Here is a 21,295-nt window from a genome sequence, read left to right on the forward strand (position 1 = left end):
AAAAAAAATAATAAAAAAATCATAAATCAAAATATAAATAAAAAACAAAAAATCTAAAAATACTAAAATGTTTCCTCCGCTATTGTCGTTTAAAAAAAACACCCCGAAACCCGTTCTGACTCGTTCCGACCCTAACCTATTCTGACCCGAACCAAAACGACCCTTTTTTTAGTTGACCCGTTCTGACCCTAACCCATTCTGACCCAAACCCATTTCAACCCATGACTCATTTCGACCCACGGCCCGTTCAACCCAACCCATTTTCCGCCTCTAGTGCTTCCTGTATTAGGAGAGTGTTTATTTCTTCTAGAAGTCTCTGGAGCCGATTGTCCAAGTAAGTAGGTGCCGATTGAGATTGAAGATGAGTCATTGACGGGTTTTACCATGATTGGATTTGCGATGACCATATTGGAGCTGGGGGTGCTTCAATGGGTCTTTCGGGAAACTGATGAAAGGTTGGTCGCTGCAACTAGGTGGATAGGATTGTTGAAATTTTAGCTTGTTCATGGGAACTGAAGGCTTGGAGAACTTCCGTTGAAGTTTTAGCGTGTTCTTGGAACTGGAGGCTTGATGGATTTATGTTATTGAAGATTACTAGAGTTATTGGATTTGGGATTTACTTGGATAGCATTTGTGGTTTTGCAAAGGCTTTCAAGAGGGAGATTGTTAGGATTGGTGAAACCTTTGGGCTTGGGTTTATTTTAGATTACATCGAGGAGCTATTGGGCGGGGTTATTATTAAGTTACTTAGGCCTGTATTATATTTCTTGTTGGCTAAGATAGAAACCCTAATCCTAATTTATTTATATCCATGTTATGTATTTGTAATCTTGTGTACCTAATCAATGAAATAACCTAGTTGTAGCCCGTGGATGCAGGTTCCCCGTCATGACCGAACCACGTAAAATTCTTGTTTTGTATTTAACGTTTATATTTTCTATTTACTGCATGTATGTTCTTGTTTGTGTGTGGTTCCGTTGCGCCGCTTTGTTCCTAACACACGACTAGACTAATTATAGTTCTAGCTGTTGTATTTAATGGGTACACAAAGATTAATTATAGGCCTGTATTATATTTCTTGTTGGCTAAGACAGAAACCCTAATCCTAATTTATTTATATCCATGTTATGTATTCGTAATCTTGTGCACCTAATCAATGAAATAACCTAGTTGTAGCCCGTGGATGTAGGTTCCTTGCCGTGACGTAACCACGCAAAATTCTTGTGTCGTATTTAACGTTTATATTTTCTGTTTACTGCATGTATGTGCTTGTTCTTGTGTTGTTCTGATGCGTCGCTTTGTTCCTAACACACAACCAGACTAATTATAGTTCTGGCTGTTGTATTTAATGGGTACACAAAGACTAATTATAGTTCTAGCTGTTGCATTGTTTCATTAGCTTTGATCTTATTTTAAAACACGTTATTTTAACTTGATACAATTTGGCGATATTGTTTCAAAACACGTTATTTAACTTGATACAATTTGGCGAATATACCAGAAAACCCCGCATAAAATCACAAGTCTTTATTCACTGAAGCAATCACACACATACACGTGGACACGTGTTAAACTGATGTTATGGAATCCTCTATTCTGCTTTTAAGTTGCAGAAGCTTATTTTTTGAAATACCTGGATGGCTTCTCAATCCGGTCTCATTGTCAGCATAATTCAAACCACAAGAGCACCTGTTAGGTCATACAAACAAAATATCATATCATGTAAATTAACTTCCTAAAAACAAACTACAAATAAAATTTTAAAAAATAAAAATAAAAACAGATAACAAACTCAGGTTAAAATATCTAAAGCAACACCTGCTATAGCGAACAATGAGTATGCAATGCATAGGGTGCATTGTCAACCTTGGGGGGATTACCCAAAACCATATCGGCAACCATTTCAGCAGTTCCAAGAGCCTATTGAAAACCTCAATGAAATTACATATCGAACGTTATTTTCTTTCTTACGTAAACAAACTATAACCGAACGGAAATATACCAGACTCAATCCTTCTCCCTCATGGCCTGCAGCAAGATATACATTTGCCAATCCAGGAACAAGACCAATCATAGGCTTTCCACCAGGCACTGAAACCATATCAGAGATTATCAAATCATTTCCAGATATCAAATAAAACCTTAACGTTATTAACTTATTATGCAAGTTACAGTGCATAACTGCATACTTACTAAAGGGTCTTAGCCCAACTCTAACTTGTCGGGTCTTCTCCAAATCAGTTAATGATAATTCTTTTAAACAAGGAAAAAACTCCCCGGCTTGTTCCCATATCTTATTGATGATATGCTCGGATATCTCTGTGCCAAATCCAACAAACTGTCGACTGCTTCCTGTAACCATAAAAATAATAATCAAAAAGTTTACAACATGCAATAATATCAGAAAAATAATAACTTATTAAAGCCGAATACCAAGAACGAGATTGCCCGATGTATCCATGGTGGCGGTCATTGAAACAGATGAAGTTTCACCACTTGGTTTTATACTTGCATCCTGGTGATCGACATAACCTACCTCCATCAAACCGTGGTTCAATTTGAAGGAACTGAAATTCTCTATCACCAGTAGATGACCCTGCTAGCAAAAACTAAAACAAATGCATCTTTTAACTTTCAAAATAATAAAAATATATTCAAAAACTAACCTTTCGAGGCTTTACAGGGACATGAAATTCAATATCCAGATCCTTAATCAGCTCTTGCATCAAAGAACCCGTCCAGCATCCAGTGGCAATTATTATCGCCTTCTTGCTATACAGTAAATTTTTTGAAGTCCGAACAGCTTCAACTTCACCAGTACCAGACCTAAAAAAGATTATTCCTTTAATAACAATAAAACTTCTGCAAATTAACTTCAGCATATATTTACTGGTTTACCTTAACACACCAGTCAATGGCTGATTATAATACTCCCCATATCTTCCTTCACTTGCATATTTCCTATTCTCCTGCATGTATTTAGTAATTAAAATATAATACGCGTTCGTGGATCAATGTTTGGTACCTTTTCGATATACGCAACAGAGCGTCGAGCATCAAGTTGGTAATCATCTGGTAAAAATGCAGCACCACCTTGTTCACCAATCACAAGTGCAGGTTCTACATCCTGCAAATCCGTGCTGGATAAAAGCTCTGCTTTGAGCCCGGCTTTTGATAGCTGCTCCACCTTCAATTTAAGTGATGCTATTTCATCTGATGTTTTACCAACCAGCAAGCTTCCTGTTTAGATAATCAAGAATATGTTAATAGCATTGAGATATTTACAAATGAGTGGTGTATAGGGTGCACCTGTCTTCTTCCAGCCAAGAACCTCTTGAGGATCCATTCCCTGATGCTTAATATCCTCTGCAAATTGCTCCCACAGTTGACGGCTTCGAAGTGCTAATTCCCATTTCTCACTCCCTGGAACCTTATGTACCATCCATATATATCCCTGTCCTATGAAAGAAATATTATGCGTGTAAATTTAAATCATTCTTTCTTTTTATGAGTTCCCATATCAAATTTGTACTGAAAACTTATAAGTAATTTCCATTTTGGTTCTGCCCTCATGAAATTTGCAGAATTCCTATGTACATTTGATGATGAAAACCGAAGTTGACTAAATTAGGTCAACTGATATATCCTACACTAGTCATAACAAATATGTATAAAATCAACCATGGCCAGGAGGTCCCCGGCCCCGTCTTTTTGCTGAGTAGTGCAAATTTACCCGTTTTCATCCCAAATTTAATTTTTTATAATTAGGGTAAATTTACGCGTTTTCGTCTAAAAATTTTGACCCGGCCCCATTTATTAAAGTTTTTATTAAGTTTTGCCATTGAAATCAACTCAACGGTGCTCATATATATATGAATTAATTAGAATAGATAGTAGAAGAGGTGATGCACCTGCACCGGTAGCGCCGGAGCAAGGAACGGCGGCGTCGACGACGGCGACGGACAAATCCGATCCATTGAGAAGCTGGCGAGCAATACTCAATCCGATAATTCCGGCGCCAACAACAACAACGTCATACGAGTGTGAAGCAGACGACATCCGGACGGCTGCTACTTTTACTCTTCCCGGCGAGGTTTTATGGAACAAATGGCGGCCGGAGAGACGAGAAACACGACGGAGTAATTGCCTTTGGGGGAAGCAGACAGTAGTATCGTTGATTAAGTGGTTAGGGTTTGATGAGATTGAAAGAGAAATGGAAGCCATTTTTTAATGGCTTAGTTGCGAATTGTTTATTCAGGTGGAATTGTTTTATGCTATTATTGCTATGCTAGTGTTTGTTGTGAAAGATGCCTCCGATTGGCGAATTGTTTATTCCAACTCTCCGGCGATCTATTTGCGAAATTGCGCTATTATATATCTATATCTATATCTATATATATATATATCACTTCACTATTCAAGAATTTAGCGCAGTTTTATAGTAGGTAATCTTCCCGAGAGGACGACTTCATGACGGGGGTGTTTGGCCGGGCTTTTATTTTTTGGGCTTAGTTATAGTTTTTTTCTATTATTTGATAAGCTCCTTTTAAATGTTTGAATTAGCTTATTGATTATAATTTGTTAAATCTATAATTCTTTAATTTATTACAATAATAGGTTTTTTCAATAATTATTAATCCATCATCATTTAAGGCAAATGAGTAACTTACACCCATACACAAATAAGCTTCATCAAATAAGCTAAAAAACCATATTCAAATAAGCTTCTTCAAATTAGCTTATATAAGCTTATAAGCATAAGCTTAAAAAGCTAAACCAAACATCAACTTAAGATTATTTTGTAAAAAAAAACTAAAAAAGCTATAAGCTTTGTTAAATCAGCTAGGCCAAACACCCCCGAAATGAAAATTTGTGTAATCTTTTTCATTTACTTCGACTCCAAAATAAGGGTTTTTTTTTTCCAGACGGTTAATTTTATAAACAACTGGCGAACGCCGCAAAAACAGGTCCCTCCACAGCTCAAAGGAAAGCCCCAACCAACACACTACATGAAAAAGAAATTACACCAATTCAACCGGTTAATCGACTTACACTTGTATCTATACTTAAACCAAAGAAAATCCATTTACCTGAGATCTCCTATAATCTCATCTATCTTTATCTTTTTGCCATCGAAAATCTTGACGTTTCTTACCATCCAAATTCTCTAAATCGCAACAATTATGATCCCGTGAAAAACATCACTTTCTTGGTATCCAATCCCCACCGAACTATGCATCTAGGGATGACAGTAAAACCTGAAACCTGACATAATTGGGACGAGTAATACCCGGTCGCTTAGGGTTAGAGACGAGTTTGTGACTAGTTTTAAATTTTTTTGTGGGTTTGGGATTTGTAGTATGCCCGATTACCCATAACATTGACCAATTTACCCGATTATATACCCATAACCCGATGTACCTAACATACCTTTTTTATATTGTATAACTATATATAGCATAGTTCTAAGTATTCTAAATATATTATTTGTCGAAACTTGTTTATGACAATTATTTGAGACACTTTATTGATCATTGTTTGTAATCGATTAATTGTATTTTGTCAAAACCCGATAGGAACCCGACAGGTTTTAGGCCGAGTATACCCGACGGGTATTTTTTTCAAACCCGAAACTCGAAGGATAATTACCAGATTAAAACCTGACGGGTTTAGGTTAGGCTTTAATAATCGAATATGAGTTTGGGAATACCTAAACCCGATATATTGTTATCCCTACATGCATCTCCAATAAATCTTGAATAGAGAAATAAGGTACTTAACTAAATCTTTCAATTTCACTCTCTTATTCTTTTCTTAACTCTCTCTCTTTTCTTTGCTTCTGCTTTTGTTTATTAAAACTCGAGAATAAAAAAAAATAAATAAATAAATAAAAGAGCGCTTCACATTCAATTGAATTTTTTTTATGTCAAGCATGTTAACGCAGCATAACAAGGGTAACGTGGGAACTTCTCAAATGTTTAAAAAACAGTTGTGTGGGTTCATATCTCCTTACAATTGAGTGTAAAAAAATTGCTAGTTAAACGAAACTATTAAGAAATCAAAATGACTTGTACTGTAAACATGCTGACTCGTATGAATGTTTAACAAAATGTCTTAACACCATGATGATTTCTCTCACAGTACTTAATATTCAATAGTCAACAGGGTATGAATTTCTGACAAGACACGAAAACATAGAAAGAATCTAACATGAAATTCGTAGGTTTACGTTTGGGTTTGGCACAAATGATTCTAACAGTTTCGAGTCAAACCTCGTGAACCTGTTTTGCTAAATGGGTCGGGTTCAAATCAACCCGATGGGTTTACAGGTTGATCCATTTAAACCAATTTATTTAGGTTTTTTTTTCTAAAGGTGTACTATCTAATTAATAAAACTGGTTGGGTGCCTTATGTTAAACTGTAAAACTTAAAAGGAAATTGAAATAAAGTTTTATAATTAAAATGTAATTATATTATGTAAATTTGTATATATATCTTTTCTGTTTTAAAAATATAAATTTAAAGTATTAATATGTGAAATCAATAAAAATTGAAATATTTTTAGGTTAAACATGTCATGTTCATCTTAACCCGCAAATATGTGTGTCTTGTTCGGGTTCACATCTCTTATAGGATTTTAGGATTCGGATAGTGTTTAGTTCATGTAGGATTGGACCCACCAACCCACAGACACAACCCTTTAACACCTACGGTATTCAATTTACGATGCATAGTTATTTTGTGTCCTGACATTAACCGTCATCCTGTTGTTGTCTTTAGGGCAAAAAGTTGGCGGACGATCCATGACCGGCCCGTGTCCCCGTGACATCCAGTCCAGCGGAACACTTTAGTAAATTCTTGATCTTTTCCTCTTATTTTGCTGCATTGAAGATTAGTTTTAGACGAAAACATAAATTCTTGATCTTTTCCTCTTAATGTATATGTACTAAAACTTTTAATAACGTACACACCAAAGTTACTCTTAAACCCTTTATCTCGATAGGGTGAGATCCGGTATAAATGAAATTAACTTAGTACATATATATAAATAAATGAAGTAATTATAATTACTCCATTGACGAAGCTTCCTTAGGGCCGGGGGTGCCCCCCCCCCCCCCGGTTTTTTCGCGTAGTAGTGTAAATTTACCCGTTTTCGCTCGAAATTTTTTATGCGTAGTGTTAATTTAGGCGTTTTCGGCCGAAAATTTGAGTCCGGTCCCCCATCGTTTGTGAATTTTTGTATACACTTTGAGTCCCCCCCCCCCCCCCCCGGTGTCTTAGTCCAAGCTTCGCCACTTATTACTCAACATTTTTGAACTAAAGTAATTACACTATAAAAAATGAAGTATAGTAATAATATAATTATTCTAGTTCAAAAACTATAGAATAATTATAATTGCTCTAATATTAACATAATTATCTACTTATTTGTACATTTTTCACGTTAAAAAGTGTTTGTATTTGATCCAAACACATCCCGTGACAAATATAGTTATCGCCTTTTGTCTATTAACGATGGCTTATACAGTTTAGGCATATGTAATGTCTATGTTTGAGTCTAACTATCATCAATCCAGAAAAGGGAACGTCAAAGCGAATTTGCATCAACTTACTTATTGGCTTTTGAAAACACCAATAAATCAATAAGCATTTTTAAATTCAATCCTAAGCATGCTCTTAATTAGGCTACCAACTCATCATTGGCAGCAAAGCCCAAAGCCGAATTAGCAGTATAGCCCAACGGCGTATTAGTTTACCAAGCCATCCGTATATCATAGATTTGAAATTTCCATAAATATTAGTCAGGTAAACTAGTCAGTTGTCACCAAAGGGAATTTATCTCGCTGGGCCACTGGTATTTTGGTGTATTGATCGGCATTCTCAACATTAGAGATTAAAGGGTTCAGGTCACGTTGTGAATAAGTGAAGTTACACTTTGAGAAAACTTTGATGCCGACACCCAATCGTATTTTGGCAAACAACCCCAAAGAAATTTTGACAAACTATCCCAAGAAATTTGGCACTGACCCTTAATATATAAATAATTTAAAATTTTAAAACTCTGTCTACAAATATAAACCTATTATTAATAATTAACATGTCACACCCTGACCATTACGGAAACATCGGGGCGCAACCGGTTGTTCATCGCACATGACACTATTAAGTAACAATATTTAATCAACTCATTAAATTCATAAAAACACAAAGAGTCACATAACTTGTTCATATAATAACTGAATTCAAATCATAGTAAATAATATATTGTTCGTTTTGCTAATATCCTAATAGTCTCGATAACGTTTTTTCTTCAAGTCCTCGAGTCAACCTAAAGTCAAACCTGTAACATTGCATAAATAGATTTTGTCAACACAAAGGTTGGTGAGCAATTTCATAGTTTTTGAACAATAGATATATAATATGAAATTCCACAACTTGTATACAAAACAATAAATAATAGCAACAATTTTAGATAAATGAAAATCGTTAATAAGAATACATTAACGACACCTTTCTATAAGGGGATGCCAAATATGCTCGGATTTTGTATGAAATCGTTAATAAGAATACATTAACGACACCTTTCTATAAGGGGATGCCAGATATACTCGGATTTATGAATCAACCATCCAAAAGCGGTAAACACATTAGCACTTAAGCATATAAACATATAACACCAAATCGAGCATTTATTTAAGTAAAGTATACAATAAAGCTTGTGGTTTAAGACTCAAGTATAAATCATTTGGATTTGAATAAGTTTGCAATGTCACCCCCAAAATATAAAAGAGTGAAAACGGGGGATGAAAGTACTCACGTTCAAGTAATAAACTTGAAAGATTTGATGATTTGGAGATTAACCGGAACGATGAGTTTAACGAACGAAGCCTAAATGAGAAGAAGTCTTGTATTAGAAAAGTTGTATTGGAAGTCTTTAAACGAAAATAAATGATAAGAAATGTAAACAATTTAAAGTTTAAGGTTTAAAATGTAAATATTTAAAAAATTATAATAATAGTTCTTTAAAAATGTAAGTTTGCTCGAAACCGGGTTAAAGTATCTAGCCCTTAATTTTACTCAACCTATGTTAAGTAATAAGGTGGGTAAAAATGCAAGAAAGCAAGTCCCTTTATAATATAGATACTAAAACGGGTTTTAACGAGTGTTCGGGTAGTCGGTTCGGGTCTTGGAGACTTGACCAAACCCAAAGTCAACTTTCTCAAAATAATAAATGTATGAGATAACTCAATAAATCTTAAAGAGACTTAACCAAGTATGTAGTTCTTATTGTTTTAGAACTAACAACGTCCGTTAAGCGAGTGTTCGGTTTAGTCGGTCCAAACTTTGTTATAGGATCAAGTTGGATTCAACATTCCGAGTACTTTGTGAAAATAATTAAAATCAGTTTATAAAGTATTTTTAAAGAAGTATATAAGCTTTAATGGTTAAAAACACGCTTGTGTGTCTTAAGCGAGTAAACTTGGTTTAGTTCTGTTTGGTTCGGTTTTTATCTTGGAATAAGGCCAAGAATGGTTACCACATGTCCAACATCATAGAACTTGTAAAATAATTTATAAATAATAATACCAAAGTCTTACAAAAAGTCAACAACAAAGTCTTTAAACGAAAGTTCGGTTTCCGGTTCGGATCTTGTTTCGGGATAAGACCGAGGTTAGATTCTACAAACCCATAACCATGGAACTAATTAAAATGGTTTTTAGAAACTCAAATCTTACATAAAACATGTTTATACAACTATTTAAACAAACTAGTAAACAAGAGTTCGGCTTCCGGTTTGGAGCTATTTACGGAATAACCGAGGCTAGTCTCTACAAACCCATAACCATGGAACTCAAAATGTAAAATAGAACTAAGATAAGCAGAAGTTAAACAAGTATAACAAGTTTGATGGTTAGATGCGGAAAATATATATAATCAAGGACTACTACAAGTCCTCCATGTAGCTTTGTCTTATGGGCCGGACACTTAACCGACCGAGACCGGAGAAATGCCCACCAAAGGGTACAAAGGGTGATATTATATATATGTTGTATAACAATCTTCAAGTATAAATAAGTGTTAACAAGTTGATTATAATGTAAGACTATGGTCAGTTTGACTTTAGAAAGTCAAACTGCAAAAAAAATATGAAGAACACCTTTGAATGCTTGAGAATTGGAAGAGAAAGAGATGAATGAGCAAGGATTAATGAAGGGGATAGGAGTGTATATATAGGGTGGGTTGAAAGGGTCAAGTATGGGGTGTAATATCAAGGTTTGCATGCAAGAGGGGTCAAGACAAGTCACAACACAACAAAAAAATAAGATGGGGCTGGTCTGCTGCTGATCTGCTGCTGGTCAGCACGTCGGTTCGCGTCCGGAAGTTCGTTTTTGATGTATCTTGAGCGTTTTAAGTCCGTTTTCGAATCCGTAAAAGGGGTTTTTCAAATTAGACAAGCGGGAATGTTTTAGTAACATAAAATCCAATATTTTATATATTTGAAATGTTCGGGATATAAATCGGGTCGGTTTACAACATAAAAACAAATACAAAATAAATACAATTTGACCCGAAATCGAGGGATGTCACATAACATGTATAAAAGAACTAGGTTAGAAGCCTCTATATGTGTGTATTACAAAACATAACTAAGTATTTTTTTAAAAGTAATTATTTTAAATAATGTATCATATGTTTGTCAAAGACGTTTACTAAAAACACTTGAAGTACATGACTTATGTGCGACTTGGCAGGTTGCAAGCAAGCAAGCTTCTTGCGACTAGACGAGTAGACAACCTCAACCCCACCGCCGCCATCAATCATTTGGTTAACGATTCTAAATCATCCAAATTTTCACTCTAGTTAATCTAATCATCCCTGATTCAGATTCTAATCAAACTGAATTCAGGTTTATTTATTTATTTTTTTACATTTAATAGTTTTTTTTTACTATTTGGTAGATAAGTTATTATGTTATTGATTATTTGCTTAATTATATGATTATTTACTTGCTTAGATGTACGGCTGGCGATTCCTGACCTGTCTTAAACAGTATTAAACATGTTTAATAAAAAACACACTATTTATAGACATGAGATATAAAGTGGTAAAATAACTTGTATTCAGGTTTGATATTTTTATCAATCCTGTCGTCTCTAACATGTTTAACACGATAAGAACTTCCAGCCCAATTTGGATGATTATTTAGTAGATTTTGTATATCTATGTGTGTTTTTAGTTTTTGTATGTGTTTCTAGGTACTTGGGTTGAAATTTGTTTGTAGGCTTTATTATTTTATTATATTTAGGAAATATGAATGTGATAATGGAACAACCTATCGGCCAAATGAAAAAACATTATACGGACATATAGCGCTAAATCTTCTACCTTAAAAAAAATTTTAGCTCGCATGAAAAAAAAATTCTTGGGTCTAGTATTGAGTTTCTCTCATTAAAGTACGTCTAATACTCTGATAAAATTGAATAGGGAAAGAAAGGAAAAGAAATTATATATTGACAGAATTACAGAAATTGTTCTTTATCTTTCACCCAAATTTCACTCGTTGTCTCTCATCTTCAAAATTGATCATTTTTGTCCTTTACGTTTCAAAATCCAACAGCGTTTGTCCTTTTCGCCTAACCCGGTTAGATTTTCTCGTTAAATCCTATCATGTGCACTGCACATGAAGGCAAGTTGGTCATTTTACATGTTTATTTTAAAAAATAATTAAAAATAACCCCATTTTCCCCCGCCCCTCAAGATCTGACATCTTCATCTTCTCAATTCCCCCAATCTTCTTGATTTTCTAATCTTAAACACCATAGCTTCAACCCCTGCAAAATTGTCCAAACCCGTCATTCTGCTCGTGATTTACGCTGTCATCCTCATCACCCACATCATCACCGTCTCAATCCCAACTGTTGACGCCGCCGGCGACCACCACATCGGCTGATTCCGGCCACCCGCGTCCAAGACAAGATCTGGAAAACTAAATAATAGCATCCATTTTATAATAGGGGAGAACTGTAATCGTTTTTGTAATTTTAAAACTTTGAGCATTACCGTTGATTCTCTTGAACATAGAGAACATGGCCTCATGATAATTGTGATCAAGAAACCAGATATTGGGGCCTGAAGAGGTAGGTCCCAGAAGAGCCCAGTTGGACCCGCAAGACTCACCTTGAAGAGGGACGTCTGCGCAGTTGGACCCGCAAGACTCACCTTAAAGAGGGACGTCTACGCAAAGACCAACTGGATCCGCAGGACCCACCATGCTCAGAGAGATGACGTCCTTACGCGCAGTACGCAAGCTGTTTCCGCAGGAAAAGCCTCCCAATGGTGACGTACCCCGCCTGTTCCCGCAGCTGCGGATACTAGCCATCAGGGAAGGCTACCCGCACTAACAGCAAGGCTACACGCACAAGGCACTAACTCTCAAATAATTCAGTAATGTCACCTGAAGAAGGAATGAGCAAGCCGGGAATACTCCCGTCCAAAGCCGGGAATACTCCCGCCCAAATGAGCCAGTCCGTACGCTACTGGAGGATCTTTTGTACTATACCTGCCAGGGTATGGACAAAAGATCTGACCAAAGCAGCGACAGCTCACTGACAACAGTACGACGAGGAGCACGCTCTAGTACTTAATGTCACTATCAGCCGCTGCCTACTCACCAACCCCTGTCGTGGCACGCACATAGCCTGCAGTTGGTGGAAAAGGAATAGTACACAGCCGGCCATGTCACTATCAGCCGCTGCCTACCCACCAACCACCAGCATGGCACGTGCGTAGCCCACAGTTGGTAGAAAAGGAATATTATACAGCTGGCTGTACCTGCTTGGACACCTACCTTCGGCTATAAATACTCCAACACCTTGGAACGGTATCATTATCTTATATCTCCATATATTATCTGATATCTGCTCTAGCAATTTCTCTTAATATACACTTATATTCAAGAGCAATCTAGTCTGATTCTCACGCCGGATGGTGGTCACAATGAGGTACCCCCCCCTCTCAGTGACGAGCTCACGGTGTCTGTTTTGCAGGTCATCAGAGGAATAACCATCTTTGCCGGACCTAACCCTCGTGGAAACATCTAGTTAACCCCCAGATTATCCGTAATCTGCCCGGGGTCACTTAGTGTTTCTTCATTGGCGCCATCCGTGCATAAAAGCTAGAACTAATTCTCAGTTTTTTCAAAACTTCTGGAAAGATGGTTAAGGTTACTCCGTTGCCAAGGCCAACGAGTGACCAAGAAACTCCGGTAACCACAACCCCAGCTACTGGGGGGAACACCGGCGAGTACACAAATTTTACGAACACTACCCCGGTTACCCAAGCCGGGGCAAGTGCAGTAAATTTTACGAACACTACCCCGGTTACCCAAGCCGGGGCATGTGCAGTAAACAATCCTCCCCTGGGATTCATTGATACCCAGGTGGAAAGACGACAGACGAAGCTCCCCCGCCAAACACTTGATCAAGTTAAAGCGTGGGCGGAAGCACGTCAGAAGGAATTCCAAGCTGAGTTGGATGAACGCTTACGTTCACTCCAACAGGCTAACGAATTCGGCACTCAACAGCTCAACATGAGCAATGAGTGCGAGTACTGGGACGATGATTCGGAGGAGTCCGACAGCGACGCAAACCCTCGCCATAGGGCGAAAGGGAAGCGTAAGGAAACGGACTTCCAACGAAGAAGGAATTTTGGAGAAACCTTCAAACAAAGGAACGCGAGGGGAAACCCACGTGACTTCTCCAAAACCTTTAGACCGACTGTTGCAAATGCGGGAACGTCCAAGTTTGCAAGGGACATTGCGGAAGCAATCGCCCGGAAGAGTGCTAAACAGATGTCCAACATCGGCACTTATGATGGTATATCTGACCCAGACGATCATTTGAACAGATTCATAGCGGGGGCAACGGTCAGCAATTGGACGGAACCCACGTGGTGTTATATGCTCCAAATGACGCTTGTTGGGGCAGCCAGAGCGTGGTTCGACCGTCTACCGGTCCACCACATCTACGATTGGGCTGACTTCCAGCAAAAGTTCAGCCAACACTTCAGTCAACAAAGAAAGTATACCGAAGAGCAATGGACGATCCTCAACTGCATCCGAGAAGAAGATGAGTCTTTACTAGACTTCATCACACGCTTCAATTCAAAGAAACTGAGTCTGGGCACCATAAGCGAAGATCTTGTTCGCGCAGCTTTCATCCAAGGCGCCGAATACCCGGAGCTTATCCGCACATTGACGGGTAAAGACGGCATGCCATCCACATCGGATGCCATCATGACAGCAGCTAAACGCTTTGCGGAAACGGAAAAGCAACTGGGTAGAGATCTTCCCCAGAACACAAACCTCTACACTCAGCAAACAAGAGAAAACAACGTCCTTACCGCCCGACTAAACAAAAAGAGGAAGCTAGGCATTTGGCAGTCAAGGGTAAACTTTGACACCTCATCCGGCTCACACCCTCGGTTAGGCGGAAGGGATAACATGCAGTTGTCGAACCGGAACGCCAGATGGACGCCACTCACCAAAAGCGTCACCGATATATTCACCACCGAGAGGCTCCCATGGCCAGAGGCTCCAATTATACGACAGCGTCCAAACGCTGATCAAAGCAAATCCTGTGACTTCCACAGGACAAAAGGCCACACCACCGAGGAATGCTTAGACTTGAAGGACGTCATCGAAGCATTTGTCAGAGATGGGAAACTCACGCACCTCGTGGCGCAATGAACGCTGAGCAGGCTAATGCGTGTAGAACCCCAGTTGGGGAAAACACGAATGAAACTGCAGCTTCAATGTTGGAAACTACATACTGTGTAAACAACGAGATTCCGAACCAGGTGCATATCGGCTCGAAAGGCTCGATGACACCCCCATCCCAAGAACATGGAAGGGAGCTCAATTACACAGGTTGCATGTAGATCAATTCCAAACTTGTAAAGAAAAGGCCCAGAGCCACTTCTAATGGAAATGATTCTCCTTATTACATTGACGCTGATGGTCTTACATTTATACTTATGAACTTTCCACACTGATATGCCGGTATTCACCGCATAAATAAGTGGGGAAGTAAGTCGTTGCGTGTGGAAGGCGGCAAAACCCGCATAAACACAAAACGGCAAAAATTTCTAAGAGATGAGGACAACCTTCACGCAGGTCAGTTATAGGTAAAGTTTGGTCATCCCACTAAATGAAAGTGACGGTCCTACCCGCACAATCATGATAGAGGAAACTGAACATCAACCAATTGACAACCGCGCGTCGAAAGGTTTAACTTATTCAAAACACTGATGCAGGTATTCACCGCATAAATAAGTGGGGAAGTAAGTCGTTGCGTGTGAACGGCGGCAACACCCGCATAAACACAAAAAACGACAAAAAATTTCTAACGAAAACCTTCACGCAGGTCAGTTATAGGTAAAGGTTGGTCATCCCACTAAATGAAAGTGACGGTCCTACCCGCACAATCATGATAGAGGAAACTGAACACTAACCTATTGACAACCACGCGTCGAACGGTTAACTTATTCAAAACACTTGGAAAATTGCTAAGTTCAACTAAAGTATGCACGAGCGAATCATATATTGTTTATGAGGCAAAACAAGTGCCAAATTAAATTATAATATGCATGAGCAAGTCATATAACGTTTATAAAGCAAGTCATCCAATGAAAGTGGCGGTCCTACCCGCACAAACATTTATATTTCATAAAAAAATTCAAACATTACAAGAATGGCCGGGTATCTACCCGCCTACAGAAATATAAATCTATCCTAACGGTGGGAAGGGATCTCAAGGTTCAAACTTCAGGACCACTCCCTCAAAACCCACTTGTACCCGCACCATCAGTTGGCTGTGGCGGTTCAAGGAAAGTCTTGAGAATGGTTAGCCCATCATCAGCAGCAGCAATTTCGTTCACCTTCTCCACCACCGGATGCGGGAAGGCAGCATACTGGTTCACTGCTTGGTCATAGGCAGCTTCAGTGTCCACGTCATAAAGAGGGAAGTTGGAAGGCGGGATGCCCTTCTCAACAAACCCCAGACCAAGCAAGAAACCAGCCTTTTCCCCATCCTCATGAGAAGCGTTGAGGGCTGCGCTCATGGCATCGTCATAAGATGTGTTCGTGAAGATCCGATGCACAACCTACAAAAAAAAATATATGTATCAAAAACTTTTCTAAGTATAAAGAAAAGCGTAAAGACATTATGAAGCTACGCATACCTGCGACAACGCTTCTCGTAAAATCCATTCCTTGGTGATCAGAGCTTCCTGGAGGGCAGCTTGAGCTTGGTTGCGGGCGCCTTCAGCTTCATTTTTGTTAAGGTTGGCAAGCAACACTTCCTTAGCAGTAGCCTCTTCAACGCCCTTTAGCTTACGCTCAGTATGATCAAGCATACCCCTCTGGTCCAAGATCTCTTGAAGCTTCTTGGCGTCTTCCATGGCCAAGGCATCATGAGCCTGCTGGAGCCTCTCTAGTTTGGCTTTAAGCTCCTCATTCTCGGCGCGCAGAGGCTCAGCAACAGCTTCAGCTTTGATGGCCCTCTCGGTCGCATTCTGCGCAGTTTCCTTAGCCAACCTAAGCTGTTCGTTAACAGCTTGGGTAGCCTTGGAACGGGCCTCGAGCCGGGCCTGAACTTCAACCTCGAGGGCCTTGAAGGCCTTTTCCTTCTCCGCAGCAATGGCGGAAAGTCTCCTGTTCTCCTCCCGGATAGCCCGCGCCTGGGCCACTTCCTGGCTACGCGCCGCCTTTAACTTGTCGTTTTCACGACAAAGCAACTCGACGCGCGGCTGCATCCGGGCAAAGAGAATCCGAAGCTCGTTCGTTAGCCTACCCTCCTGGTAGCTAGACATAGCTTCCCCCAACGCACCACTTGGGGCTGCGTGACGCGCCCACTCGACGCAGTCCACAGCCGTCCGAAGGTTTGTTCCCCGGCGGATGTTCCACCGCGGAACATACACCTCATTGGAATCCGAAACTGCAAAAACAAAAAGCAGTTAGGAAAAGATGATATATAAAAAAAAAATAGGCCAAAATAACCCTACGCACCTGTAGGGTCGACAACAGGCCGGTAGCCGCCAAACCCATCACCTGAACCTAAGAGATATCCATCCAAGAGGTCAGGCAGATGGGAAGGAGGCAGAGATTGGCTAGAAGACCCAACGCCGAACATACCTGATGAACCGGCCGGGGGCACGGTTGAAGCCGCCGCGGTAGAGACCATCGGAGGTGAACTCACTGGAGGTGAACTCACAACCGTGGCCGCCGCTGCGAAGGAGCCTGCAGAGAAAATCACCACCGGCTCAGTGAAGGATGCAGTAAAGATGGCAGTGACAGCCGGCGGAGATACGTCACAATTGGAACAGTTGCCTCAATGGGATGAGCAACTGAACCAACACTGCAGACAGGCGCAGCTGCCTGGGTCATCGCTTTGGGTAGGTTGACCAAATCTACCTTCGTGGGTCCAGAACTGCTCCTTCCCGCATCACTTTGGAATGCGGTTACATCCACGCCTGCATGAAGGCAAGATATTAAAAACAATGGCGGAAAGAATTGCGGGTAAGATAAAAAGTACTTACGAGTTTTCTTAATCTTGAAGGTTCTGACGGGCGGGGACGAACCCGATGGAACTGTCCTCTTCACGCCAGTCACCGTCGTAGAACTTGGTAGCGCGGAGGTGGCAGCTGTCTCAACCTCCGAGACAGTTGTCTCACCACCACCGAGGTTCCCTACCGCCTCCTCACTTTCGGTCTCCGAGTCAGACCGGTTCCCCTGATCGGTAGTGGAGGCAACCTTCGCCTTGCCCTTCACGCCGACAGCTTTCTTCTTCCTCACGAAGAAAGGACCATCTGCGGATTCCTCATCAGAAGATGACAAAATTAGAGAAACTCCAGCAGAGGTTTGAGCATGAAGAGGGCGAGGGTTAATGAAACCCTTACCTGGCCGCGTGGCGCTCAGAATTTCGTGGCCTGGCGGGTAGACCTCCACAAACCGATCCGCCGTTTGCTCCAAGATGGGCAACTCGTTCTCGTCGAGAGCACGAGTACCCAACCGAGCGGGACCACCGCTCTCACGCGGTTGCAGAAGCAACTGCAAATTGTTCCCCTCTGAAAATAAACAGAAAAGCAGTTAGAAGAAAAACCCTAAATCAGCAAAAAGAGATGGAGCGTACCATAGGGAATAGAATTCGAACCGTATTCAAGAACGATGGGAATCTGTGGCGCCTCTGCTCCAGCATCCTTCCATACCCGGCTCATCCCAAGCATCACCATCCCAGACTCCGCAAAGCGATAAACCGGAGTCTGGATCCGGGAGATTTTGGTAAACCATTCCGCCTCCTGCTAGTTGGAGGCGTGAAGGTTCGGGAGTGCTCTCCCGTTCTTGAATGTCATCGCTATGGGGACGACACGGGCAGAGATATAGAAGAACTCCCGCTTCCAAGACCGAAGACTGCGCTCGGTAGCACAGATCTTCAAACCCTTGATCCGAGTAATCAGGGTATACCAGCCCTGGATGCACCTCCAGGAGTAGAAGGTCATCAGGCGGTCGACGCGAGGCTCAACGCCCAGAATGTGGCACACCCATTCAAAGTGGCGAACCTTTGCGATCGCCATCGGGTGCACCTCCGTCAAATGTACACCGTGTTTCTCCAGAACACGGTACACAAACTTTGTCAATGGGAACCTGAGATTCCCATAGATGAAGAATGCAGCATATACCCCTATCTTGCCCTTGGGGGCATCGTACACCGTCTGGTGAGGCTCAGGAAACTCAGGCTCGAAAGGCTCGAGCATGAACTTCTGGACGATGTAGTGATACAGGTCGACGGAAAGAGCACACTGGCACTCGCCAGCAGTACTCTTATCGTCTTTGTCAGACGCTGACATCGGGTTCTCCGTATACACGTCAGACTCCTCGGCAGTAGCCTCAGGATCCTGAGTAGAAGACATCTTGGAGGTATGAAAGAACGATTTCAGGAGAATGCTCGACGGAAAAGTTAGAGTATTCGCCGGAAATCGCTTAGAAGAAGAAGTGAAACTGTGAGTTGAGATGCATCCTCTCCTCCCTTTATATACTCATCGCAATGAATGCGATGAATTTAATGCGGAGGAGAGAGGAAAGCGCAGGTGCAATGAAACTATGACACGTGGAAAGAGCACGCTGGCAACAGCTGTTGACAGGACGCGTGCCGTAAACTTCGCGCCCACGCGCCTGAAAACTCGCGCCCACGCGCCTGAAAAAGCGTCTGGAATGACCATATACTGTCACGTCGCCATAACTTCATGCACGTCCTGAAACTGTCAGAAGAAACCGTCACACCACGCTGACGTCCCTTCAACAGTTGGACTGTTCTTATCCTTTCACCAACTCTTCGAATTTTAAAAAGATTCAAAAAGATTCAAAAATAAGAGGGAATACACCCCCTTACCTTGGCAACCAAGTAACCGTAAGACAGGTGCGTGTACAGTGTTAAGGCAAAACCCTTCACATACTTAGCACCTGCAGGGAATTGAAGCCAAGAATACCTTGGCAACCAAGTAACTATAAGACAGGTGCGGGTACAGTGTCAAGGCAAAACCCTTCACATACTTAGCACCTGCAGGGAATTTAAGCCAAGAATACCTTGGCAGTAAAGTAACTATAAGACGAGTGCGGGTACAATGTCAAGGCGAAACCCTTCACATACTTAGCACTCGCAGGGAATTGAAACCAAGAAAGATCTTCTGGGCCATGCTTGCGGAAAGGGAACTAACATCCCCGCATAGCGGGAATGTTGAGAACTAGATTGTTTGAAACTCCAAGATGGAATTGGTGTTTAACATAATTGATCACTATGTCTAAAACTACCAAAACCTTGTGGAGAATCTACACAAGTGAAACTCAACGCTCCTGACTTGCGAGGAGGTTACACACCTACCCGCATCATACCCAAAGATCAAGCAGAAAAGTCGGGAATTTCTGCACGTGACATTAGGAAACCCGCGGAAAGAATCCCCGCGGAGAACCTTAAAACTAAACCCTTTTCAAAACCCCTTGCTTAAGTCCAAAAGTTCACATCACTTATTAACAATTCATGACAAGAACATTGGACTGGGGGGACTTGAAGAGGTAGGTCCCAGCAGAGCCCAGTTGGACCCGCAAGACTCACCTTGAAGAGGGACGTCTGCGCAGTTGGACCCGCAAGACTCACCTTAAAGAAGGACGTATGCGCAAAGACCAACTGGATCCGCAGGACCCACCATGCTCAGAGAGATGACGTCCTTACGCGCAGTACGCAAGCTGTTCCCGCAGGAAAAGCCTCCCAATGGTGACGTACCCCGCCTGTTCCCGCAGCTGCGGATACTAGCCATCAGGGAAGGCTACCCACACTAACAGCAAGGCTACACGCACAAGGCACTAACTCTCAAATAATTCAGTAATGTCACCTGAAGAATGAATGAGCAAGCCGGGAATACTCCCGCCCAAAGCCGGGAATACTCTCGCCCAAATGAGCCAGTCCGTACGCTACTGGAGGATCTTTTGTACTATACCTGCCAAGGTATGGACAAAAGATCTGACCAAAGCAGCGACAACTCACTGACAACAATACGACGAGGAGCACGCTCTAGTACTTAATGTCACTATCAGCCGCTGCCTACTCACCAACCCCTGTCGTGGCATGCACATAGCCTGCAGTTGGTGGAAAAGGAATAGTACACAGCCGGCCATGTCACTATCAGCCGCTGCCTACCCACCAACCACCAGCATGGCACGTGCGTAGCCCACAGTTGGTAGAAAAGGAATATTATACAGCTGGCTGTACCTGCTTGGACACCTACCTTCGGCTATAAATACTCTAACACCTTGGAACGGTATCATTATCTTATATCTCCATATATTATCTGATATCTGCTCTAGCAATTTCTCTTAATATACACTTATATTCAAGAGCAATCTAGTCTGATTCTCACGCCGGATGGTGGTCACAATGAGGTACCCCCCCCCCTTCTCAGTGACGAGCTCACGGTGTCTGTTTTGCAGGTCATCAGAGGAATAACCATCTTTGCCGGACCTAACCCTCGTGGAAACATCTAGTTAACCCCCAGATTATCCGTAATCTGCCCGGGGTCACTTAGTGTTTCTTCAGGGCCTTTCTTATCCTCCTCAAATGGCACTACAAAAAATGAATCATCATTTAAAAGAACGAATCTAGATGTCAATTGGTTACCATACAAGTGTTTTACATAGATGTATATTCACTATTGCAGAATGTGAAGTTCTTGACTGTTCATATAA

The 21,295-nt window shown here is 41.2% G+C and overlaps 1 protein-coding gene across 1 annotated transcript; it reads right to left on the reverse strand.

Annotated features, from left to right (window-relative positions):
* Positions 1 to 1,507: 1,507 nt before the first annotated feature.
* Positions 1,508 to 4,224, reverse strand: LOC143534328 (uncharacterized). The gene is made up of 10 exons (XM_077028841.1): positions 3,912 to 4,224; positions 3,310 to 3,459; positions 3,026 to 3,240; positions 2,899 to 2,969; positions 2,667 to 2,826; positions 2,434 to 2,596; positions 2,194 to 2,352; positions 2,003 to 2,091; positions 1,819 to 1,920; positions 1,508 to 1,689 (listed from the first exon to the last, which is right to left on the reverse strand). The coding sequence occupies exons 1-9, from the start codon at positions 4,222 to 4,224 to the stop codon at positions 1,822 to 1,824; spliced, it is 1,419 nt and encodes a 472-aa protein (XP_076884956.1). The 3' UTR covers positions 1,508 to 1,689; positions 1,819 to 1,821.
* Positions 4,225 to 21,295: the final 17,071 nt, after the last annotated feature.

Source organism: Bidens hawaiensis, unplaced genomic scaffold (assembly GCF_021521415.1).
Source record: "Bidens hawaiensis isolate Kalapana, Puna unplaced genomic scaffold, B.hawaiensis_p1.1 tig00000760_1, whole genome shotgun sequence".
NCBI lineage: Eukaryota > Viridiplantae > Streptophyta > Magnoliopsida > Asterales > Asteraceae > Bidens > Bidens hawaiensis.

Coding starts and splice junctions, on each gene's coding strand:
- LOC143534328 (XM_077028841.1), bottom strand. CDS start 4,224: ATGGCTTCCATTTCTCTTTCAATCTCATCAAACCCTAACCACTTAATC. Junction 2,970..3,025: donor CTGTTGCGTATATCGAAAAG/GTACCAAACATT, acceptor AAATACATGCAG/GAGAATAGGAAATATGCAAG. Junction 2,353..2,433: donor ATCGGGCAATCTCGTTCTTG/GTATTCGGCTTT, acceptor TTATGGTTACAG/GAAGCAGTCGACAGTTTGTT.